This window comes from Leptopilina heterotoma, unplaced genomic scaffold (assembly GCF_015476425.1).
Source record: "Leptopilina heterotoma isolate Lh14 unplaced genomic scaffold, ASM1547642v1 Lhet_177, whole genome shotgun sequence".
In the NCBI taxonomy this organism is placed as follows: Eukaryota; Metazoa; Arthropoda; class Insecta; order Hymenoptera; family Figitidae; genus Leptopilina; species Leptopilina heterotoma.
Genome location: NW_025110893.1, coordinates 421,536 through 447,730, shown reverse-complemented (window position 1 = coordinate 447,730; position 26,195 = coordinate 421,536). Strand labels below are relative to the sequence as shown.

General features: G+C 32.9%; 2 protein-coding genes across 3 annotated transcripts in view; one reads left to right on the top strand and one right to left on the bottom strand.

The window, feature by feature from the left end:
• Positions 1–15,446, top strand: part of LOC122499799 (neurogenic locus Notch protein) — a 41,400-nt gene extending 25,954 nt beyond the window's left edge. For both annotated transcript variants that reach the window (XM_043608317.1, XM_043608318.1), the window contains 9 exons: positions 1,040–1,396; positions 4,289–4,444; positions 5,351–5,533; positions 8,095–8,638; positions 8,725–9,255; positions 9,330–9,562; positions 9,642–11,505; positions 11,845–13,628; positions 13,704–15,446. In XM_043608317.1, coding sequence (XP_043464252.1) covers positions 1,040–1,396; positions 4,289–4,444; positions 5,351–5,533; positions 8,095–8,638; positions 8,725–9,255; positions 9,330–9,562; positions 9,642–11,505; positions 11,845–13,628; positions 13,704–14,713 — 6,662 coding nt within the window. In that variant the 3' untranslated portion in view covers positions 14,714–15,446. The remainder of the gene's footprint in view (positions 1–1,039; positions 1,397–4,288; positions 4,445–5,350; positions 5,534–8,094; positions 8,639–8,724; positions 9,256–9,329; positions 9,563–9,641; positions 11,506–11,844; positions 13,629–13,703) is intronic.
• A 4,758-nt stretch (positions 15,447–20,204) lies between these two features.
• Positions 20,205–25,518, bottom strand: LOC122499849 (neprilysin-2-like). The gene is made up of 10 exons (XM_043608379.1): positions 25,354–25,518; positions 25,064–25,164; positions 24,815–24,943; positions 24,180–24,428; positions 23,857–24,074; positions 23,635–23,775; positions 22,956–23,402; positions 22,085–22,376; positions 21,734–21,996; positions 20,205–21,553 (listed from the first exon to the last, which is right to left on the bottom strand). The coding sequence occupies exons 1-10, from the start codon at positions 25,383–25,385 to the stop codon at positions 21,215–21,217; spliced, it is 2,211 nt and encodes a 736-aa protein (XP_043464314.1). The 5' UTR covers positions 25,386–25,518; the 3' UTR covers positions 20,205–21,214.
• Between the last annotated feature and the right edge of the window lie 677 nt (positions 25,519–26,195).

Below are 26,195 nucleotides of genomic sequence, written 5' to 3'. Positions count from 1 at the left end.
TTTTTTCTCATGAATAGAAATTCAAATAATAATAAAGCTAAACGGCATAAAAGAGAAGTAGAAATGTTGAATTTTAAGAAATTCGGATTTTTGAATTTTGTTAATTTTTGATAATTTTAAATTTTTTACCAAAGAGTCGAGACTATTAAATAAGTAAAGTGTTTTTAAAGAGCCCAAAATATTGAAATTAGATTTAAAATTCCACTGGAATTTCGTAAAAATTTGACCTGGAAATCATGGAAAAGTTATGGAATTTTAAGTTCGGATTTCTGTAGGAATCCTGAAAACTCATCGCAAAATTTCAATTAATTACAATACAATTATTTTAATCGAATTCCTCGAAAAATGTAATTATTTAAAAATTTGTTGATAAAGTTCTTTATGAGAATTAATTTTTAAGAAATATTCAACTATTCAATAAATTATTTATTTTTGTATTGAAATAATTGAATTCTCGTACATTTTCTAATAGAAATTTACTTAAAAATTTTTGACAATAATGATGTTATCACTCTGACTCGGTCATCTTTAATTGTCATAAAACATAATAAAAATAATAAAATATCGTTATATAGAATATTGTTTGTTTTATAATAATATTCTGAAAGGTTGTTGAATTTGAAAAAGGTGTGACCTTTTTTGAGGATAAAAGATACTGTGATGCTTGCTTGTGGAAAGTGACTAAAAATGAGTAGGAATTTCAACTGCTAATTGAAATTACTAGACATTTCACTACAGTTAAGAATTACAAAATATGTGCAGTGAAACCTTTCGGAATGCAGCTTGACTTTTTAAATTTTATTATAGTAATCAATCCTTAAAAAATTGTTTTATAACTTAATTTTCTAATGTTTTTACAATGTTCTGAAACTAAATGAAAATAACTCTTATTGAACATTCTGACAAGTTGGACTGTACATGGAAAATACTTGGAAGTTTTGCGATGAGAAATTATTAGAAATTATTGGAAACTGGCATAATTGAGGATAAATTCTTTGAGAATTTCGGAAATTAATTTGATGTATTTGTTTGTTTTCAGGTTTCCGAGGAGAGCATTGCGAAGAAAACATCGACGACTGCATCGGTAACCTCTGCCAAAACGGAGCGACATGCATGGACCGAGTGAACGAGTACTCGTGCCTGTGCCCGGCAGCCTTCATGGGCACGCAGTGCGAGCTGGACGTGGACGAGTGCTCCGTGAGACCGTCGCTGTGCCACAATGGCGCAACTTGCACCAACTCCCATGGCAGCTACTCCTGCATTTGCGTCAACGGCTGGACTGGGCCCGACTGCAGCGTCAACATCGACGACTGCGCTGGTGCCGCGTGCTTCAACGGCGCGACTTGCATCGACCGTGTTGGCAGTTTCTACTGCCAGTGCACCTATGGGAAAACAGGTACGCAATAACGCAAAGCTCCACTCTCATGGAAACTTGCTTCCAGTGTTTCTCCTTCACTTAAAGCTTCTTTGCTCAGAATCCTCAAAAGTACAATGACTGGGATAGCGTTACACATTTCAGCGGCCCACTTGGTGACACGCGTGTGTTGGGGCGAGTTATTCTTCAGTGCCGTATTTCATGAGTGCGAATCCCACTCTTTCCTATGACTGGCTTGAAGCTGTCCTTGCTGTTTGTAGGACTAGGAAATAACATTTTTGGGAAATGTCGTTTTTCAATTCTATCGAAATTAAAATTGTTTTTTATTTCTAACATTATTAATCTATTCATATTGTTATATAGTTTAAAACGTCCAGAACATGTATGATTTTTTAATCATTCTTTTTCCATAAAATAAATACATTTTTTTATTTGGACACATTGATATCTAAAAATTAATCTTATTAATTTTTACTATAACATATGTAAATTATAAAATTGTTGTTAAAAAGTTATTAAAAGTAAGATCCGTAGCAACAGATTCTTTGAGACCTATTCCAAAAAAAATTGCTTTTGCGGTGATCAATGGCCCTAAAAATAGGAACGTTTGACAAAAGTCACTAACTATGAAAAATTCCAATTTCTTTAAAAACCCTTCGTTCAATCACCCACTAACAGAAACTTTTTTGTTATTTGACTTTAAATTCACCGCAAAAGCAATTTTTTGGAAAAGGGCACAAAAAATCTGTTGCTACGGGCATTACTTTTAATATTTTTAACAAAAGTTTTATAACTTACTTATTTTATAGTGTACTTTCAGATATCAATGTGTTCAAATAAAAAAATTTATTTTATTTTATTATTTATTATTAAAAAAGATTGAATGATCTTCTATAAAATCGTTCCATTTTGTAAAGCACATTTGAAGTACATATTAATGGTTGCCGAAGGTCAGGGAATTTTATGAAAAGTACTGGAAAAATATTCAATTTCTAGAATTCATAAGAATATTTTGAATTTTGTTGTCCAAAGTAACAGACTTAAAAAAACGAAAATATTCAATTCAAGTTTAAATTCTTTCTATTTCTAATAATAATTGAACAAAATCAACTTTAATACAATTCTTTAAAACAATTCCATTAGTGACAATACAATTTTAATTAAATTCGTCGAAAAAATCTCATATCCTATAAATTAGTAAAAAATAAATCAATTTATAAATTTTGTTTGCAATAATATTATTACAAAACTTTTTCTCTAAATTTAAATTAGTAAAAATTTCAACTAATTAGATCAAAAGTAAGACGAAATTTCTAAAAATTAATTTTTTAATAATAAATGAAGTAAATAAAAATTTAAAAAAATAAAATTCTGTTTGTGTTATTAAGGAGACTTCTGTGTCAGAAAATTGGAAAAAAATGTTATTTGATAATAAAAAAAAGAATTAATGAGGAATAGAATAAGACGATTTACTTGCCTTTTTGATGAGTAAAAGTGGTTTAAAAAAAGTTTAAAAGTAGGATATTTTTTTAAACTAAAAATAATTGAGACTTCATTAATGAATAGGTGGATGAACTCCATGCCTTAAAAAATCTTCTATCCAAATTTTTGAATAAGTAAATTATTTAATAATTCTAAATATTGTGAGTTTCCCGTTGTTTCTTTTAGTAATTTCTGTAACCTGTAAAATTTGAACTGTTGTTAGATCAAAGGATTAAAAGTTTTTAGTAACTTTGAGAAGTTTAGATAAAATCGCTTTTTAGATTAGAAGAAAATTCGGATTCATTAGATTAATGTTTCGTCTCTCTCGAAAATCAGGAGATTTGTAGCCATTTGAAGTTTTTTCCCTTTGAAATAAGGTGAAATAAGGGAAGGTAGTGCAGATGAGTTGATGATGAATTCCGAAACGTGGCGAAAACGTACGAGTAAGATTCGGGCCCGACTCTCAACTTGTGGCGAAGGCGAAGGCGAAGGGAGTGCGTAACGGGGAATCTACATCTCGACCTAATGTGAAGCAGGACGGACTTCCATAACGGTGCAATAGCCTTTGTACGCACTTCGCTTCTTAAATCAAAATGTCTAGAAGACCAATTATCAAAACATCATCAGTTATTTATTCCCTTATTAATAGAATAGTTCCATCTTGAAATAATTATTCCGATTCTCATTTTATCAATCTTTGGCGTTACTTCGTTGTAGGTTATGTTGACTTAAAGTAAGGGGGTTGTGGTTCATCCAAGAGAATATAGACCTGTAGAAAATAAATAATTCAAATATTATTAATATTTTCCAGATAAAGGAAAATAAGGAATAATTTTCAAGAACAAAATTTTAAATCATAAAACGATTTTTTATTTAAATATTAACTATTGTCAATAAAACCCCACATAAAAAATTCTTCAAGTTCTCACGTTACCTTTATTTCAATTTTTTGAACTAATTTTTAATTATAAAATATTTTTATTAAAAATATTCTGTCAGATCGCTTTTTTTGAATTTTTTAAAATTGATTCGATTTTAATGTAATATGGCTTGTTTTCTTCAAACAATGATTCCTTACAATTTCACCATACGGATTTTTAAACAAGCATGCCGTTTTAAAAATAATAAAATATGCTTATTTGTTTATAAGAAAGTTTCGACCTTTTAAAATAAATAAGTATATTTTCAAAACGGCCAACTTTTTTAAGAAGCCTTACAGTGAAACTAGAATTATTTTCTGAAGAACATTACAATAAAATGAAATCATTTTTAAAAAGTTGCATAAAATAGTTATGACTGCAGAGAAAAATTTTGACCTATTCATCCGTAAATATTTACCCAAGTTTTAATGTCGTATCCACCTTTATAATAGTGGACAAAGAAATTTAACATTTTTTACCTTCTTATTAATTAAAATAAATTTATTAACAGGTCTTCTTTGCCACCTGGATGATGCTTGCACGTCGAATCCTTGTCACCAAGGAGCTATCTGTGATACAAGTCCGATTAATGGTTCTTTTACTTGCTCCTGTGCAAGTGGTTATAAAGGTTTGGACTGCTCTGAGGACATCGATGAATGCGAACAAGGTAAGCTTAATAAATAGTTCATGTCATCAAATTTTTTTCAACAATTAAATTATTTAAATCAACACACATTAGAATGGATTTTTTTGTGATAATTTCCACTACTTTAATTCGCATAAATAACAATATTCATCACAAGAATTGAATTATTCTTAAAAGTAATAAATTTCTTCTTGTAAATTCAATTATTTTAAAAAATTCCAATAAAATCGTTCGCAAGAATTCAATTATTCTCAAAAATTTGAATAGAATTCTTTGTAAAATTTAATTATTTTTAAAATCTTTTCGCAATTCAATGATTTTCAATATCTACCATTTTCATAAAATTTCCAAACAGAATTCAATTATTTAAAAAATTTTTGTAAAAATCTTTGTAAGAATTCAATTTTTTTCATGAATAATAAAAATTTCTCAGTTATTCAATTCAATTATTTAAATTAGAATTTGCATAAAATTAGTCGAAAGAAATGAATTATTTAAAAATTTCTATAAAATTCTTCGCAAGAATTAAATTATTTTTCTAAATATTGAAATTCTTTGATGAATAATAAAATTCGTTTTAGGAATTGAATTTATTAGCAGCATCAGAAAGAAGTAAATATTTTTGATGAAAGTTAGGAAAAAGTGAGGAAAATAAAAAATATAGAATGAAATTTTTGTCAGTTTCGTGAAGTGTCTAAAACGAGTTTTTTTGGTCGTCAAGTTTAATTTTTCGATAGCTACTTTTTTAAAATTAATTATCGAGTGCGAAGTCTGCATTTGTCTTCAATGCTAAAATATAAATTTGGAGTCTTTTATTAAATTAAAACATTAATCGCATCTATCTTGATACTACTTGGCAGTTTTTGCACCAAAATTATTATTTATTAATATGAGTAATCAATTAAGAATATTAATAAAATTTTCCAGGCTCACCTTGTGAACATGACGGCATTTGTGTAAATACTCCTGGCTCTTTCGCTTGTAATTGTACCCAAGGTTTCACTGGACCAAGGTGTGAAACAAATGTGAACGAATGTGAATCACATCCTTGTCAAAACGATGGCTCCTGTTTGGATGATCCTGGAACATTTCGTTGTGTCTGCATGCCAGGTAAGTTAACTTTGGAAATTTATTTCTTTCAAAATTTCTTCTTCTTTCCAAAACTATAAATAAGTATCAACATTTCTTCGTAACTAGTTTTCAATCATTATTATATATTATAAATCTTGATATTCATTCTGTTCACACCTGAAGTCAATCATTTATTCTCACGCTTTTGTTTTTTATACATTTCCATAAAATATATTTTTATATTATATTATTATTTCTTTTTAATTAATTAAATTATAATTCCCAAATCAAAATCATGTTTTTCGTGATTTTTTTCTACTTTTATTCTACAAAACAATTTATTTAACAGATCAAAATTATATAGGTTTTTTTGGCACTTAGAATATATTTAAAGAATATTGATTAATTTTCTATGTTTGTCTAATTGTGTTAAAGAAATACTTTAACATTAATTTATTTTTTTAAAAGTCATTTAATTACGAAAATTTTCAAGTGAGCGAAAAATGATACATTTTGGAATTGCAGATTTTTCAACTACATAAAGATGTTAATAATTTATATGTTGTTATATCTGATATTTAAATTTGTATCAATTGTTAAAAACAATTCCGGTGCGAATGTCTACCACATGAAAGAAAAATCCCCTTCTTTTATGGCGCGGACACCGTTGATTCCTACTTTTACTTTTACCATAATTTTCATGAATATAAAAGTGTATGTTAACTTTTCCAATTGAAATTCTTTTAGAGTGCAATAATAATGTTAATAATAATAATAATAGTAATGTAATATTGTTAGTCAAGATGTTTAATTTACTTTTCACATTTAAAAATTCATATTTTTCGAAGATAATTCAGGAACCAGATTTTTTAAAATTGATACACAGAAGTAATAAATATGCAAGAAAATGAAATGACGAGAAAAACGAAAAAGTGACCTATTATTTTGTTTTCTTTTAGAATATTAATTGAATTTAAAAGGATTTGGTTCGCAAACGTGCTGCAAAGTTTGAATAAAATTCAGAGGGAGAGAGAGAGAGAGAGAAAGCGAAAAAGAAAGAGTACTTTAGATACCTTGGCCACACCCACGTTCTCTTAGCACGTTTGCAAGATGTACAATAACAGCTCGTTCCCATGGAATAGCACCATTTGCCAATAGATCGGTCTTATTTTTCCAGCCACGCTCTACATATATAAAACCTAGAATAAATAGTTCACAAGATTATTATAATCATAGAATTCACTAATAAATTCTTTTTCATTTTTAATTCCATTCCAAAAATTTTATCTTTTCCTTTTTATTTTTCAAAATTTACTTCCATTTTAAAAAAGATAAATCACAATTTTCTCGTAAATATTCTGGATTATTTCTGAATCAAAATATTTTAATAAACACTTTGCTGTTTTCAAATGATTCTTTTATAAATTTTTTACAGTAAAACTAGTTCTCAGTCCTGTTTAAGAATAAGCCTCTTCAGGTGTGGACGCATTTGCATGAAAGGGGTCCGTTTTGTCGGTTCTAGTTTTCGAGATAATCGCAATTTATTAATTAATATTAAAAATAAATTTTCATTTTTTTCATCGCAGAAGTTCAAATAAGGTCAAAAATTCACAAAGATTGGCGTCAAAATTTCAATTATATTTATAAATAATAAAATTTTTCTCCAAAATTCAATTATTTTCACAAATTTTAATAAAATTTTTGGCAAGATTTTAATCATTTTCAACAATTTTTCATAATTCAATGAGTTTCAATATCGAATATTTTAATAAATTTTTAATTAAATTCTACGCAAACATATAATTATTTTCATAAATAATAAAAATTTCACAGTAATTCAATTATTTAAAAATTTTTTTATAAATTTTTTTTGCAATTATTCAATTCTTGTAGAATTTTCTAAAAAAAATTGATTTAAAAATGATTTTTAGTTAAAATTTTAGGTACCTAATAATTGAAAATTAAAAGCATTATAGCACGAATTTTAAAAAGGATTCAAATTAAAATCATTGAAAACTTGAAATTTTTATACTTTTAACTAACAATTTTGTAGAATTAATTTTTTTGAAAAAGTTTAATTAAATTTTTTTTTAATTATTTGAAATTTTTATTTTCTAAAATTTAATTGAAGAATTTCTGAATAATCAAAATTTCGTAAAATTGAATTATAAACAAATGGATTTGTAAATTCTTTACGAACTTTTTAAAAAATTATTTAAAGTAGAATTTTAGTCATCTTTAATTATTATGAGTAGGTGAATTGCAAAAAGGTTTGAATTAGAAAGTTTTGAAAATCTTTATTCATTTGGAAATTCTTTAGGGTCAGGAAAAACGTCAAATTTTTTCTGGAAGAAGAAGAATTTTCTTGGTACTAGAGGTACAGTCATATGCCTCTTTGTTTCCAATCTCATGAAATTTTGCTTTGCTTTTCTGCTCAACATGGGATGCGCCCTAAAAATGAAAAAGTTACATTACCTAGATATTTATTGACAAATTAAAATTCCGTAAACATATGATTAGTTTACTAAAAAATAGTTATGAATTGCGTAATTTACTGTGGACTTATTACAGTGTTTATTAATAGAGAATTAACTTTTCAGGTTTTACTGGGACCCAGTGTGAAGTGGATATTGACGAATGTGCAGCAAATCCTTGCCTGAACAATGGTGTGTGCACAGACATGATAAATGGATTCAAGTGCACTTGTGCTAACGGCTTCAAGGGAACACACTGTCAAGTGAATATCGACGATTGCGCTTCGTCTCCGTGCCGAAACGGCGGCACATGTCAAGACTCTATCGCCAAATACACCTGCGACTGTCCTCCAGGATTCACGGGCGCTTCTTGCGAGACCAACATCAACGACTGCCAATCGAATCCTTGCCACAGTGGAACTTGCATCGACGGGGAGAACTCGTTCACTTGCAGTTGCTTCCTCGGCTTCACGGGCAACCTTTGTCAGACGCAAATCGACGAATGCGAAAGCAATCCTTGTCAATTCGGTGGTCGGTGCGAGGATCGCGTAAATGGCTATCAGTGTATTTGTCGACCGGGCACATCCGGAATCAACTGTGAGGTGAACGTCAACGAGTGCTACAGCAACCCCTGCAGGAATGGCGCGCGTTGTATTGATGGAATTAACAGGTTTGTACATTTTTCATTTCCTTGTGATTGTTTAATGCCTTATATTAAAAAAAATGAAATTAAAAAATGAACCGTTTGTGTTGCAGATATTCTTGCGAGTGCGAGCCTGGATTCACTGGTCAACATTGCGAGATAGACATAAACGAGTGCGCCAGCAACCCATGCGCGAATGGCGGCCGCTGCATAGACCTAATCAATGGATTCAGATGTGAGTGCCCAAGAGGTTACTATGATGCACGGTGCTTGAGTGACGTGGACGAGTGCGCCAGCAACCCTTGCGTCAACAATGGAACGTGCGAAGACGGCGTCAACCAGTTCATCTGCCACTGCCTGCCGGGGTACGGCGGCAAGAGATGCGAGGCTGACATTGACGAGTGCGGCTCGAATCCTTGTCAGCACGGTGGAATTTGCAACGACCATTTGGACAGATACAGTTGCCAGTGTCTGGCGGGGTATTCTGGGACGAACTGTGAGACGAACATCGATGACTGCGCAAACAGTCCTTGCCAGAACGGCGGCTCTTGCATCGACCTCGTCAATGACTACAAATGCGTTTGTGAGTTGCCTCACACTGGCAGGAACTGCGAAGATAAACTCGATCCTTGCTCGCCCAACAGGTATGATTAATACTTCTGCAAATTTCTTTCGTTAAAAAAGTTCTTTTTAACGAAATACTCATTTTGTTTGACAGGTGTCTGCATGGTGCCAAGTGTTCTCCATCGTCGAACTTCCTCGACTTCGCCTGCACTTGCACCGTAGGCTACGCCGGCCGACTGTGTGACGAGGATGTGAACGAGTGCATTATGACCTCCCCTTGCAGAAACGGAGCGACCTGCAGGAACACGAACGGATCCTACCACTGCGTCTGCGCCAAGGGCTACGAGGGACGGGACTGCATCATAAACACCGATGATTGTGCTTCGTGTATGTTTGATTGCTTTTCAGGAAATATCATTTCATTTCAGTGGTTTTAATTTAATTAATTTGGACCGTCTTGTTTCAGTTCCCTGCCAGAACGGCGGCACCTGCTTGGACGGCATTGGCGACTACACGTGCCTCTGCGTCGACGGCTTCAGTGGCAAGCACTGCGAAGTGGACGTCGACGAGTGCCTCTCGGCGCCGTGCCAGAATGGAGCGATATGCAAGGAGTACGTCAACTCCTACGCCTGTCAGTGTCAACTGGGCTTCTCGGGCATCAACTGTCAGACGAACGACGAGGACTGCACCGACAGTAGCTGCATGAACGGCGGGAAGTGCATCGACGGGATCAACAACTTCACCTGCGTGTGCCAGCCCGGCTACACCGGCTCCAACTGCCAGTACCGGATCAACGAGTGCGACAGCTCGCCCTGCCTGAACGGCGCCACGTGCCACGACCACGTGACGCACTTCACTTGCCACTGTCCCTACGGCTACACGGGGCAGCGCTGCGACGAGTTCGTCGACTGGTGCGCCGACAACCCTTGCGAGAACCAAGCCACCTGCGTGCAGCACAAGAACAAGTACCACTGCACCTGCTCGCCGGGCTGGACGGGCAAGGTGTGCGACGTGGAGATGGTCTCCTGCAAGGACGCCGCCACCAGGAAGGCAGTTCTGGAGAAGAACCTCTGCAACAACGGCACCTGCGAGGACATCGGCAACAGCCACCGCTGCCACTGCATGGAGGGCTACACCGGGTCCTACTGCCAAGAGGAGATCGACGAGTGCGAGTCGGCGCCGTGTCAGAACGGCGCGATCTGCAAGGACTCCATCGGCTCCTACCAGTGCATCTGCACCGAGGGTTTCCAGGGCCAGAACTGCGAACTCAACATCGACGACTGCAGACCCAACCCTTGCCAGAACGGCGGCACTTGCCACGACCTCATTCACGACTTCAGCTGCTCGTGTCCGTCGGGCACCCTGGGCATCATCTGCGACATCAACATAGACGACTGCGTCGTGGGCGCGTGCCACAATAACGGAGTCTGCACGGACAAGGTTGGCGGCTTCGACTGCAAGTGTTCCCCCGGCTTCGTGGGACCGCGGTGCGAAGGCGACATCAACGAGTGTCTGTCCAACCCCTGCGCCGCCCCGGGAACGCAGGACTGCGTGCAACTGATCAACAACTACCACTGCAACTGCAAGCCGGGCTACATGGGTCGACACTGCGAAATCAAAGTCAACTTCTGCGACAGTTCCCCTTGCTTGAACGGCGGAGTGTGCACCGCGAAGCAGGCGGGCCACACGTGCCTCTGTCCTCGCGACTACTACGGCCACAACTGCGAATTCGTCGGCTCCTACTGCGACACGGAGCCCTGCCTCAACGGGGGCTCCTGCAGAATCATAGACAACGACGTGGGCTACAAGTGCAACTGCCCGCCAGGGTCCACGGGCACGCACTGTGAGATCGACTCGCGCAACGAGTGCGCCAGCAACCCCTGCCAGCAGCCCGGAGTCATCTGCGAAGACCTCATTGGAGACTACGCCTGCTACTGTCCGCCGAAGTGGACTGGCAAGAACTGCGAGATCTACGACGCCAACTACCGCGGAGGCAACGGCAGGTCGGACTCGAAGGGCAGAATCAATTCTAAGGGGTCGAAGATTCCTGGCATTGACTACGACATGGACTTGGAACGGGAGAGGAAAAAGTGCATTGAAAATCGGTGTGAGGAGAAGTCTGGAAACTATCGTTGTGATGAAGAGTGCAATAAATATGCTTGCAACTTTGATGGGAATGATTGCTCTTTAGGAATCAATCCATGGAGAAATTGTACAGCTCCAATAAATTGTTGGGACGTTTTTATGAACGACGTATGTGACGAAGTCTGCAATAATGCTCAATGCCTTTACGATGGTCGAGACTGCGAAAAGAAACTTGCACCTTGCAAGTAAGTATTTTCTTTACAACTTTTTAATTTCTTTAATAAAAAAAAACTTGACTACCAAAACTCATCAATATTTCCAAAATGATGTTTTAGAATAATTTTACTTTTGAAGAAATTTGTAAATAAATGTAATAGAACATTTTTTTGAGTATCTAATAATTTTTGGAGTAAATCAACATATTCTTAAGGGTTAGGGGAAAAAGGGAAAATTTTGTCTGGAAATCAGGGAAAAAGAAAATTAAAGTTTTGTGGCAACATAGATACTGTTTTAGATATGAAATATTTCTTGTTAGTCGTCGATTCTCTGTGTTTGGAGAGTAAATAATCTTCTTTTGCTTTCAGCCCCATTTACGACGCCTACTGTAGGAAGCATTATGCCAACGGACAATGCGACTATCTGTGCAGCAGTGCCGAGTGCAACTGGGATGGCTTGGACTGCGACAGGGAACCGCCATCCATTGCAGAGGGAGTTATTTCTGTGGTGGTCAGAATGGACATGCAAAGTTTTCGATCGAATGTTGTAGCCTTCTTGAGAGATATTGGACACGAACTGAGAACAACTTTAAGAATAAAGCAAGACGAACTTGGAAACGATATGATCTATCCTTGGAAAAGAGAGCGTGACTCTGGCCTGGAGACCAACTTCTTTGGTAGACCCACGACAATATACACTGACAAGCAAAATGGAATCGTTGCGTATTTGGAGATAGACAATCGAAAGTGCAGTACAACAGAGGGAGGCGTTTGCTTCCACTCTGCTCATGAAGCGGCTGAGTATTTGGCAGCGTCCGAGTCAAAGCATTCGCTTTCCAGAAATTTCCCCATTGAGGAAGTTCGTGGTGTTCAGACGGGACAAGATCCAGAGTACTCGGACTCGGCAACGAATTACAAATACGTTTTCATCGGCGTTATAATTGTAGTCTTGAGCGGCATGCTGGTCGGCGTGTTGGTCACTGCGCAGAGAAAGAGAGCGGTGGGAGTCACGTGGTTTCCGGAAGGTTTCTTGAGGGCCAACACTGGAAGTGGGCCGCGTCGCCGGTCGAGAAGACGGGGACCGGACGGGCAGGAGATGAGGAATCTGAACAAGCAGCCCTCTTTGAACTGCATGGATCTGGACGTGAGTAATGGTAGAGTGCAGCAGTGGTCGGACGACGAGTCCGACCTGCCGCCCTCGAAACGGATGCGAGCTATTGAGCCCGGATACGCCAGCGACCACACGGCCATCACTGACTATGAGGAAACCGAGCCGAGAATGTGGACCCAGCAGCACTTGGACGCGGCCGAAATTCGCAGGCAAGACGCTGGCGTTCTCACGCCGCCGAGTCTGGAACACGGTCAGGACATAGACGCCAGAGGTCCGTGCGGCATGACTCCGCTGATGGTTGCGGCCGTTCGCGGTGGCGGACTCGACACAGGCGAGGAGGAGGACGAGAGTGACGGGACTGCGGCCGTCATAGCCGACCTGGTGGCCCAAGGAGCAGATCTGAACGCCACGACGGACAAGAGTGGAGAGACCTCTCTGCACCTCGCGGCCAGGTACGCCAGAGCCGACGCGGCCAAACGACTCCTGGACGCCGGGGCTGACGCCAACTCCCAGGACAACACCGGCCGCACTCCCCTTCACTCCGCCGTCGCTGCCGACGCAATGGGAGTGTTCCAAATCCTCCTGCGCAACAGGGCAACGAATCTCAACGCAAGGATGCACGATGGCACGACGCCGCTCATCCTGGCGGCACGGCTCGCCACTGAAGGGATGGTGGAAGATCTAATCAACGCCGACGCCGACATAAATGCAGCAGACAACAGTGGGAAGACTGCTCTCCACTGGGCCGCTGCGGTGAACAACGAGGACGCCGTGAACAAACTCCTCCTGCACAGCGCGAACAGAGACGCACAGGACGACAAGGACGAGACGCCACTGTTTCTCGCCGCAAGGGAGGGCAGCTACGAAGCCTGCAAGGCTCTGTTGGAATGGTCCGCCAACAGGGAGATCACCGATCACATGGATCGACTGCCCAGGGACGTCGCGAGCGAGAGGCTTCATCACGATATAGTCAGACTGCTAGACGAACACCTTCCGAGATCACCACAAATCATAAACGTTATACCAAATGGCCCACTCATGGGTAAGTTTTCTGGCTTAGAATTAAATGTCTCGTACTTTGTCTTGTGCTCTAGTTAATATTCCGCTTTATTTACAGGCTCACCCAATCATCATCAACTCATCACTCACCCAACAGTAATTGGTTCGGCTCAGAAGCAAAGCAAGTCGAAGAAGAGGCCCAAGGCCGGTTCGGGAAATCCCAACAGTCCAGACTCCGAGGGGGGAATTATCTCAGTGAGGCGAAAACCTTCCCTGAAGAAGGCGCCCGTGAAGCGCGGCGCGCAGCCCCCGAACCAAGACATCCCCCAGGGAGCGGAGGGCGCCGAGGGCAACTTGCCGAGCCCCTACGACAGCGCCAGCCTCTACAGCAACGCGCTGCCGCTGGCGGGCAGCCATACGACCACGTCGAAGCAGCCGCCGCCCTACGAGGACTGCATCAAGAACCAGTCCATCCAAGGCCTGCAGCAACTGGGCCTGGACACGTTCACCAACAACTTCAGTCTGCCGAACTTTCACGACCAGCTCCTAGCCCCCCACCAGCGCCAGACTCAGGGAATTGTAAATACCCTCTCCCCCCCGTACAGCAACCAGTCGCCCCCGCACTCAGTGCAGTCCAACATGACGCTGTCGCCGCAGGCCAGCTACATGGGGTCGCCGTCGCCCGCCAAGAGCAGGCCCTCGCTCCCCACCTCCCCGACACACATCGTTGCCATGCGGCAGGCCACGCACCAGAAGCACGGGGGAATCCCCTCCGTGGGATTCGACTTCGACACCCTCTCGTATCCCTCGAATCAGCAGCAGCAGCAGCAGCCGCTGCAACAGGCGCAGCAGCAGATCCAGCAGCAGCAAACGCAGCAGCAACAAACCCAGCAATACTATCAATATTTAACACCGCCTTCACATCATTCAGGACCCGACGTCACGCCGCAACATCTCATGCAGGCGCCGGAGAGCTTCCCCACTCCGTCTCCGGACAGCCCCGGCCACTGGTCATCGAGTTCGCCTAGGTCAAATAGCGATTGGTCTGAGTGCATGGCATCTCCAAATGCATATGGATCCAGTGGAGGACACCAAAGCAATAAAGGCTCAGAAGCTATTTACATATAAATTTTTTCTAATATTTACAAATGCGTTTTATACTTGAATTTTTTACAATTTTCTAGATCTGTGATTAACTCTGTGTCAAGAAGAGAAAGAGAGAGAGAGAAAAAGAGAGTTAGCAAAAAATGTTTTCCTGCTCAGAGAGAAAATAAGAGTAAGTACATAGTGAAAATTATGCTATTCTATAAAAGCCTATTCTCTTGCAATAGAAAGTTAATGAAAATTCTCGAAATGTAATGGCTAAGCCAAAAAATTGGGCGTCCTTGCTTCAATGCAAGAGTAGAACAAATTTTTATATTTCCGCGTCAAGTTGTTAATACAGTTTTTTTTAAACTGAACTGTAAACAATTCTTCTACCCGATTGATTGAATACTCATGCATATCCGATTAGTAGTTTCTGTCGAGACAAATAAATAAAATACTAGGAAAGTAAATTATTTAATCAGTCTCAAGAAAATAACTTGTAATTAAATCTATTAAAAAATTTGTAAAGAAATTCTTATTGTACAAATAAAAATATTGTATTCACATACAATATTTCGTATTTTCCGTTGTTGAAAATAGTATTCAATTAAATAATAATGAAGCAAAACTATTTTTCTCAGGTTTCGGATATTGACTTTTTCGACTTTTTCACACTATTTTCAAAAAATGCGACTTTTTTCGACTTTTCTTCTAAATATTACAACACAATACCACATTATTGGTATAAAATTCAAGTAATTTAAACTTTTATAGTGTGATAAATAATTATAGAAAAATCTTTCGAAAATTATTTTCGATTATTTTCTAATTATATTTTTGAAATATTCAAAAGATTTTGAATAATTTAAATTGTGTGAAATTTAATTGAAAATAATTGATTTTTTTCAAGTATTTTATTATAACTTTTAAACAACTTTTGAAGATTTTTAATTGCAAATTTTAAAAATAATTGAATTTTCAAAAATTTCCATAAAAAATCTTAAAGTTTAAATTCAAAAAAATAAAAATCAATTAAAATTAACTTCTAAAACTTATATAAAAATAATTTTTGAAAAAATTTATTTTTAGGATTTTAAAATTCAATTATTATCAATATTTTCAATTACGTATTCCCGAAAATTCAAATACGTACAAAAAATAATATGAAAATTTTTTAGAAATATTTTTAAAATTGTTGAAGAAACAATCATTTTTAATTTTTAATTAAAATTCTACAAAAAAATAGTTTTTTTCAATTATTATACAAAAATTTTTTTAATAAAATCAATTATTTTCGAAAAATTACATTAATTTACTTTTATAAAAAAACTAATTCTTAGAATTGTTTTATTATAATTTTTTTAAAATTCAATTATCTTCGAACAAAAAAAATAAAAATTTTTGAAACTTTTTTTTTTAGACTTAAAATTTTAATGAAATTATTTTCATATTTATATTTAAAATTCTTAAAACATTTCTTTACTTTCTTTATTTTTTTCAAAAATTTAATTATTTTCAAAAGGTTTAACCAAGTTTCAATTATTTTGTAAAAGTTTTAGAGTATTTCATTTGATTTGTTGGAAAATTTTTTCAATTGTATTTAATTAAAAAACTTATTTTGTTAATTTAGAAAATTAATTCCTTGGCCAATAAATTGTTTAAATTTATTTTCTTTTTAATTTTATTCTAATACTTACTTTTTTAAAATATTCAAAAAGAAAAAAATATTCGTTCTTATGAACGTTCAAAACTTTAGGAAAATAAAAAACATGGACAGTTACAGTTATTATAAAAAATTGAATTTTTGTGTTTAAATAATTGAATTCTCAAAGAACATTCGGAAAATTATTAAAAATAATAATTGACTTAGATATGAAGTTTACTTAAAAATTGTGGAAAATAATTGAATTTTGGAAGGATTGTAGTTGTAATTTGTAGGAATTATTAAATTTCAGAAGGTTTCAAATTGAAATTTCTTGAATTTTATTTGGCGAGAAAAGACAAATGAGAAGTACCTATTAAAATATTTATTTAACAAAATTATTCAATTTTTGTATAATTGAATTTAGAAATCAGTGATAAATCAGGGAAATACAAAATAAAATTTTCATATCATCACTGAAATAAATAACCGACTCTTTTGCTCCTGAAAGTCGATCCGAGGCCTGTGATTTCTAAACAGTGAATTTTTTGATTGAAAACGAAAATACACGTTATTTAATATAATGAATGCTTTGATTTTAGATTCAATTAGGCAAATCTTTTAGTTGACATAGTCACTAATAGATTTTTATGTTTATGTAATTAGGTGATTTTATACTATTTTAAAAAAATTGTATATACTCTTAGAAAATATTTTGCATTTTCTACTCAGAAGAACGTATTACCAAAATGAAAAATTTCCTTTTTTATGCTTTATAGTTTTTAAAAAGAATTTTCACAGAATTGTTCTGAATTTTTGAAGTGACTATAATCGCCATTTTATTTATTAAAATCATGTAATTGGGTGTCTATTGTTATTTATTGTTATTGGATGTACTAAAATGTACAATGATTAATTTTGATACTTGAGCTATAAATTGAATTGTACATAATTAGATGGACCATTACATTTTGCGAATTTGGATGATGTGTCAAGAGGAGAGGATTTTTGATAGGAAATTTTCGTTAGGTGCTTACTGTGAATTCCTCTTTGCCACGACTTATTAGCAAGTGAAAATTTTGAAAAATTTTCAAATAAGAATTGTGTGCGCAAGTAAGTACACAGTATATTTCTGTTATGAATAGAAAATATTAGATATTTCATTCTCATTATTCACCGTGCCTCTCTAAGTATAAAGCTAGCTTAGCTTTGAAGTAAGACATTTTTATAAACTTTTATATATCGGTTAAGATTTAACGGAACGATTTACTGTAGTTTCAAAATTCAGCTCAAACATTATTGGTGCCTTTTGACTTGCCAGATTAAGGACCTTAATACAACGCAAACATGACAATAATAATTAATAGCTCTTGTTACTATGATGTTATGATTGTAAATAGTAATTTAAGAGAGTTCATTTCTCGTAGAAATGTTCCAACGATGATAATTTAGAAAATATTTTCAAATATTATATTTAATTATTATTAGTTTAAGCATACTATAATTATTGTTACGTACATAACAAGAATGAATATTTTTCGACATATATGCGTATGTGACTATGGTTGGGAAAAGAGATATTTTCTAATATGTAATTTAAACAAGTTTTCATCATGAAGAAAAAGTAATTTTTTAAAGAAAAGACATATATTGCTCATTAAAATGTTCATCTAAAGTTATAGGATAATTCTTTTGGTTTTCGTGCGGGTAGCATCTAATTCTTTTAGATTTATTACATTTGCAATGTCAATTGAAAAAATGTTTTGGATTATTTATCTGTTTTTCTAGATTTTAACCATTCAACGTGCTCCTGATTGTCACTCAAGCGTTTCACACTAATTCACTTTTATTTCTTGTTTAAAAGTAATCAAAATTACAGATAAAACTACAAATAATTATAAACGCTTATTTTTTAAATAGATTAAATTAATATAAAGGTAACTACTTAAGTATCTTGAATTTTTAACAAGAGAAAGAAAAGCTTTGACAGACTAACCTTTTACAAAAAGACAAATTACTCTAGTTGGCTATTGTGAAATTAAGGACCTGAAATTCTTTTTCAAATTCAAATTATAGGGCAAAACTATTTTATGTATATTCAAAATATGTTCAGCAAACAAATAATTTCCTAATATTCCAACTTGTTTCGAATGATCACTGATTCTTATGAGGGAGTTTAAAATGTAAAATAAAAAGTTAACATTTCAAAGAAAAAGCATTGTTTTATTAGAATGACCTTTCGATTAATAACAATAAGTTCTTTATTTCAAATTATTTTCAAACCTCGTCTTCATTTTTATTTGATAAAAGAGCAATTCCACGTGAAACGATCAAGTAAAAAATTTTATTTTCTGGGAATGGCTAGAAATAAAATCCTAAAATACTTATCAACTTTTCTAAAGATTAATCATGTAAATTGCAAAGATTGCAGTTGTGACATTTTAAGCAAAGTTGTTAAATATATTTTCTACAAAATTTGGCAGATTTTGACTCTCATTGAATAATTATAAAATATAAATCACGTGCTTTACCTCAAGTATGTGGTACAGTGTAATAAATAACCTTCTCTAAAATTGATTGCTTACTTTATATATTATTTTTAGGAATTTAAAGAAATATGAGAATTGTACTTTTTTAAATTCCACATATATTTATTTCCAGTTTAATCTACTGTTTAAATTTGTTTCTATTTAAGACTTGTAACTATATAATTGTTATACTCCATATTTGTTTCAACTGGCAATCACTATCTCGTTGCATTTTTGCTAAAAACTGGCTAAAAACTAATTGTCGAAACAGTTTGAGGAGAATTAACTAGATTTTGACGTAGGATTTTGTACATAAAGTTAACAAAATTATTCACATAATAGCGATTCTTTAATATTTCTAATTTTAAAAGCAATACAGATTCCTCTTAACATTGTTTATTTAACTGCTAGTCGTGTCACTTGAAAATTCAAATAAATTATTATTTGTTTTTAACACAAAATTACCTATAAATTTAAAAAGTTTTCTGATGCAACTTTTATATGTCAATTAAAATTGTTTATAAATAATGCAATACTCATTTATTTTTTATTTAAGGAAAAACTAAAATGTGCAAACTTTAGATTTAGATGCAAAAATATATACCGAAAGTTTCACGAAATACCATAAAATTCGAAGCAACGTCACATTAAAGTTGGCTAAAATGGCGAATCAGAAGTACAGTAGAACGTCTACCATTATTTGTAATTTCTCTTATATTTTCACGTTCCTCGAAATTGTTAAAATTAGTAACGTTCTACTTTATTCGAATGCTGAAAATAATAATCCGAAATATTGAAAGAAACCCGTCTGTGAGACATATGTATTATAATAATATAGAAATTACATTGAAAGCGTAATAAATATAAAACCTGAAAATGTATCCCATATACCTATTAGTAAATTTGTATTACTTCCGTAAAAATATATTTTTTTCGTAAATTATTATGCTGCAAGTTTTTCTTTACAAATTTTAATTCTATAATTTTAACTTTTTAACTCTAGAAGCGGCCACTAGATTTTCTTAAACAATAAACAGACACTTCATTTAAACTGCTGCTATTATTTGCTTGGGAATGGTTTTAAAAATATTTAAATTTTGATATTTTGAATATTAACCCTTAAGACTAAAAAAGTTTTCGTTCTAAAGCCAAGATGAAGTTCAAATTCAAAGAAGTGACAACATTGGAAAAAAGCAAAATATTTGACAACATGAAAATTTATAATTTATTTACTTAGAAGGATAGTGATACTTACCGATGGAAAAAGATTGTTTTTATAAAAAAACAACTTGTTTATATATAGGATTACAATTTAGAAAGTAAACAGAAATTGTTATTAACTTTTTATGTTGTTTATTTTACTTAAATTTATTAATGTCGCTACTGAATAGTCATTTCTTTAAATCTGAAATAGAAGTATATTTACTATACAAATTTCATAAAATTACTGGAATTTTTATTGAACAGAATGTCATTTAAACGAACTTTTAATATATATAAAAAGTATTAAAAAGAATTCTTTCTTAGTAATAATAGGAATAATTAATAGATAGTGTAATTTAACGATCACTTAAGTCAAGGAAAATTAAAATAAAAGAAATTCAATTCTTTTTACGTTTCGGCAGCACAGCTGTTCTCTTCAGAAACTGTAAAATTTATTATATAACAAAATATTAAAAAAAAAAAAAAAAGTTTTTACAATTTGTTAATTTAAAGAATAAAATTTAACAAATAAAGTATTTACCGAAAAAGAAGAAAATTAAAATTATAAATTAAGACAGTACATCTTCGTTGCTATGGTAACAATATACACTAATCAAATATATAGAAAAATACGAATGAACGTTGTACAGGGGTCAATGACCCATCAGTAAAAAAAAACTAAGAAAGAAAAATGTCAAGGTAAATTGAAAAGGTAGGTGATACTCTAAGTTAGTGATTTCAGATTTTCTACTCTTATCTTTTCCTTTTATTACCAAATTGTGATTCATGTTCTTATTATTCGTTGGGATAGTTGAAATGTTGTAATTGTTAAGATAAGAAAAGATGAAATTTTTTCGTAAAGATTAGGAACATAAGGCCAGAAAAATTTTTTCGACAAATTCAATAGGTATATTTCTTATGAAATTTTTTATTCGAAAGCTTTATTGCCCTATCGACAAGATTGGCAATAATACTATGGCAATTTTTTGAGAAAAAGGATGTTTTGATTCATAGTTAATTGTTCGTCTAGAGAAAGTACTGTCTTAATTTATAAATTTAATGCTTTAATTTTTTTGTTCGGTAAATACTTTATTTTTTAATTTTTAATTTTTAATTAAAAGTAATACAAATTTTTGGAAATATTTCAAGAAGGAGGGAATTCAAGAACAATCACCAAATAGAACATTTTGTTTCAGGATTCATTTTTGAACCTTTGGGACATTGAAAATCTCTTGCAAATTCTGGTCGGTTCAGAATAGAACCAATGACCCGAAATTCTTTTGGACTGTGTACGTCATTATGATAAATCTGCCATTTTGCAAAGTAAGTTGCCTTCTCACAAAAAGATTGCGCATAACTAATCCAAAAAAGTTGCGATTGTGTATAATTAATTTCGGGAAGCAAGAGTTCTGGTCCATGATCTTCTACCCACTTTTGATAAGCTAAATATGCAAGTTTTAATCCTCCATTATCTGCAATATTGTCACCTAGCGTTCGGGTGCCGTTTACCTGTCAAGTACAAGTGCTAAGTTAAAATTATATTCTTTGCTAAACTTGAGTCTAAAATGACAATCGGTTTCGCATGTAAACCGAATTACTTTTTCTGATTCAAAAGAAAGATAATGTACTATGTTGGATAAAAAATCAAGTTTTATGTAAAGAAAATTGTCTTCCTTTTTTTCAACTTACTCTCAAGACTTCTTCCCCTGGGAATTCTTCATCTGTGTAGTTGTCATATTGAGAAATAAAACACCGATCCCTTGAAATAAATTGCTCATTAGATGTAGCTTGCAACCAGTCAACGAGATATCCATTTTTATCATATTGTCTACCAATATTATCAAAACCATGAGCAAACTCATGGGCAATAGTAAATGCAGTTGACCCGTAATTCATATACATTGGTCTGTTGGCATTAAAGAAATCTCCTTGCAACATGCCCTGTGATATACCTAAATAAAGTTAAATATTTAGTTAAATACTTGTTTGACAAATGCTAAAATTAAAAAACAGATTGTCAGAATGAAAGTATCTACGAACCAACAGTATTAAATCGGAAAACATTTGTTGCTACCGGATCTGCGGAGTTTCGTCGAAATATAATGTGTGACCTATTTACGGGCAATCTGAATACACTAATCATTGAGTGTCTAATAAATTTTATAACATTTAGCATAGACTCAAAGTAATGTCCGGATGTAATTTCCAAGTTTGCATAATATTCGTCAATTTCCTTGTCTGTAGAAATTTTGTAAAGTATTTGACGACTTTCGTACATTGATGACAGTTTTTCTAATGCATTATCTTTTGTCTTGTTATCTAGCCAATCCACCTGAATATAGATAAATGAATTAACCTTTTTAAACCTAATACTATCACGAAACTTTTGAGCAATAATAACAACATTGTCTCAATATTCTAACTATTCATCCGAGGTAATGCAAACCTCTAGAAAAACAATTAATTAACATTTAAATAATTGCAAGATTATTAATTCCATTTTCTGTGATATTGCTTCTATAGAATTTTTTAAAAATGATTCGATTTGAATGTTATACTGCTTATCTTCTTTAGAAGATGATTCACTATAACTACACTGTTCGGATTCTTAAACAACACGACGTTTGAAAATATGTTTATTTGTTTAAAAAAAGTCCAAATTTTTCTTTTAAACAAATAATCATATTTTCAGAAATTGTATGCAAATTGTTTTGGCTTTAAATGATTTTCTTAAAAATTCATATTTGTTTTTAAGCAAATACTATTATAATAGGTAATAAATTTTAATATTCTAAAGTTAATAGGTTTTTTCGGAGGTCTGCATTTCTTTGGATATATATCATCTTTAGACAATTTTGTTAATTGCTGCTGTTAAATATTAAGTCCATTTTTTAATTTAGAGTATTATTACATTTTTAATGATTGTTTGGAACTCATGAAAAATATTAGTAAACATTTCTTCAATGTGTTTGTTATTAGCTGTTTCATTATAGTAATTTTTAACGTAGAGAGCGCCAAAACTATTACGGAAAAAATTGGTCAAATCTATGAAACAAACTTCCTTATTATTTAATCGCTTTCTGATTTCATCATTGGAGCTCAAAATATTTGCAATTGCTCCCCACATCAGATAAATTGCCTGGTCATTTTTTGAAACACCATTAATAAGTTCGTTAAATTTTTTGAAGAAGGTGGTATCCGATATTAATACAATATCATCATCTCTAACTTCAGTGAATGGGTGTAGGTTTGTATTAATAATTTTCTTCCACAAAATATTGGAATATTTTTTTTCAAGCTCTTTAACAGTCATCCTCTTAAAAGGCTCCAATTTTTCATAGTTTTCTGGAATAGATATCTGTAAAATAAGAATTCAAACGTCAATCAACAAGTACGAATATTTTCTGTCTTTAATGACAATTAAATTCTTCCTAAAACAGAAAATAGTAAAACTTATTATTACTTTAATATTGCCTGTATTTTACAGTGTAAGCTTCCGAAACTCACATTTAAGATACAGGAACTCTATTAAAGTCAAAAACTTTTTAAAACTTGTACATTCTATTTCAGAATTTCATCTTAATACTTACATTCATAAGCAATTCTTTTATTTTATCGATTCCATTGAAAACAGTTTCAAGTGATATATCATATTCGCTAAGTTCATCAAAAATATTTTTAAATTTATTAAAATTCTTAGTAAGCTCTTCAAGTTTTGATGGTTTTTTTATCTAAAATAGAATTATTGTCACTAAATTATTATTATTAAAACAGAAGATTGCACTTTATAGGATGAAAATTTTTCCACGTACTTTCAAAAAAAATTTTGAATTATTTTTTGGGTCTAAAGCAAGTTCCAAACTTAAGAAAGGTGTTTCATATAACTTAAGTTCTTTTTGTAATTTGGAATCAAAGTCTTCCCATTGGAAACTCATGTCTTCCCAAGAATTATTCTTTAAATAGCGCCATCCATCAATTTTTGTTATAGAATCCAGAACGAGTTTTGAAATTTCATTATCACTTATAGTTTCTGGATATAAAAAATATTAAAATTTAATGTCGAAATTGATAAACTGACTTTTAATCTCAAATGTTCGCTTGTCGATACATTGTCTCTGGATAACTGGTTACTAACCTGTATTTATACAGTTTTGATAAAAAGTTTTCATTAATTTTACATATTTAGGTTCCGTTGGTTTCAATTCTTGCTTTAGAATATTTTTCATTTTCTGCACCATTTCAGAATGAAGGGTTTTAAAATGATTGCGCAATTCAAATGACTGTCCAGTAATTATTTGACTTTGGATGAATTGACCGCAGGCAAATTTATAAAAATTGTCACAGGGGTCTGAACTTGTATCCATGTACTTCAACACTCTTGATGCTGAAAAGAAATTATCTTATATCTAGAATTGTTTTTATAAATACAATTTACTATGTAATTTTGAATGAAAATCACTTAATATTGTTTCAAGCTAATAAAAAGTGACTAAAAATTCTCAAACTTGGTATTTTGGAAGTACATGATAATATTATGTGTAACTTCGCTAAAATAAGAACCACCCTAATAGGTGTACGTCACATTGAAGGAACTGAACTACAGGGAAAGAGGGTTACAAATATTATGAAAGTACTACATTATAAAAATAATATACAAATAAAGATAAGAAGATAAAAAATGTAACTAATCAGTCACACAAAGTATAGAAAGAAAGTTTTAATTAAAACTTGAAAGTTATGAGATTAGTTTTTAAAATATCATACGCAAACCTGTTTGAATGCATTGTGGTTTGAAACAATAATCCGTTTCGTTCTCTGATGCTTTTGAGTCTGCAATTTTCAGTTCTTTCGGTGCGCTTACATTAACGTATGGATATAGAATTTTATTTAAATTAAAATCTGAAACAATACCAAAAAATGAAAATCCCATAGCAGATACTTCTTCTATAACTTAAAACTATGTTTAAAGCATGATTAAAAGCATAATTTCCGTCATAGAGAAATAAAGTAGTTACTTACTTATTTGCGAATTATCATTTTGTGCTCCTGATAAGTTTACAAGGCTTGCAAGGCATATTAACACAGATAGCTTTAGTTTTAATGGTAACTTTCTCCTCCCCCTTTTTAAACATTTATTTTCATTAATATTGTACATATTAATTATATTTACTTTTATACATATTTATATTAATATAAGTAAATGTATAATTAATAATAATTATTTCGTTAGTGATCGAAAATAAATTGTTGAAAGAAATTTTCCAGATAATTTATTTTTTTATTTTACTCAATTTTAATAAACATCTTACCTATCCAAATTTTTGAGTTCGCTGTTGAGCATTTTAATAACTTCAAAGAAAAGTTGAATGAAGATAGTTACGATATTTTAGTTAAATATATTTATATTCAAGTTCTTACTTGTACAAAATCTAAACACGAAATGGTATTCGAATTATTTAACTGAATATAGGTATCTTATATTAAAAATGAAAAGCACATTAAAAAATAAAGTGAAAAAATGTCATGTTTTTCAAATATTATTGCTATTACGTAAAAATAAATAATGAGTAGATAAGGAGAGGAACATAGAATTTGAAAAAACAGTCATAAATTTTTACTATATGAAAACTTATATGAAAACTTTGGAAGTGGTCGTTATAGAAGATTTCTTAACTGACGCATGGTTTCGTTGATTCTTTTTATTGTCTTACGCAATTGTTTATAGTTCTTGATTATTAAAGAGGAACATAAATTCTTTTCGATTAATATTATTTTATTTCCACGAAGCAGAAAAATAAATAATTTATGATAAAAAACAGATTGCTGTATTTCTAGTATGAAAAGTTGAATCTTGAGTAAATTCAAAATTTTCTACTTTAATTTTTAATTAAATTTTTTTTGTATACAAATTTTTTTTAAAATTAAAAATCTCGAATTTAATTGAGTACCCGAAGTATTCGAGTACTCGAGACTTCGATTATTATGCTTTTGCTTAATTATTTTCATTATTTGTTTCTGATGAAGAAAATAAAATTATTTTGATATTAAATTTTAATTTTTTTTATTTTATTGATTTGTATTAATTTGTTTTTAATGAATAACATAACTTTTGAATAATATACATTCCGTTCGAGCCATTTGATTTATTCAG

What these genes read in the sequence shown, in the direction of transcription:
- LOC122499849 (XM_043608379.1), bottom strand. Translation starts at nt 25,385, where the DNA reads ATGCTCAACAGCGAACTCAAAAATTTGGATAG. An exon ending in GAACTCAAAAATTTGGATAG is followed by an intron (nt 25,165 to 25,353) that starts GTAAGATGTTTA and finishes ATGTTTAAAAAG; the next exon opens with GGGGAGGAGAAAGTTACCAT. An exon ending in ACCACAATGCATTCAAACAG is followed by an intron (nt 24,429 to 24,814) that starts GTTTGCGTATGA and finishes ATTTCTTTTCAG; the next exon opens with CATCAAGAGTGTTGAAGTAC.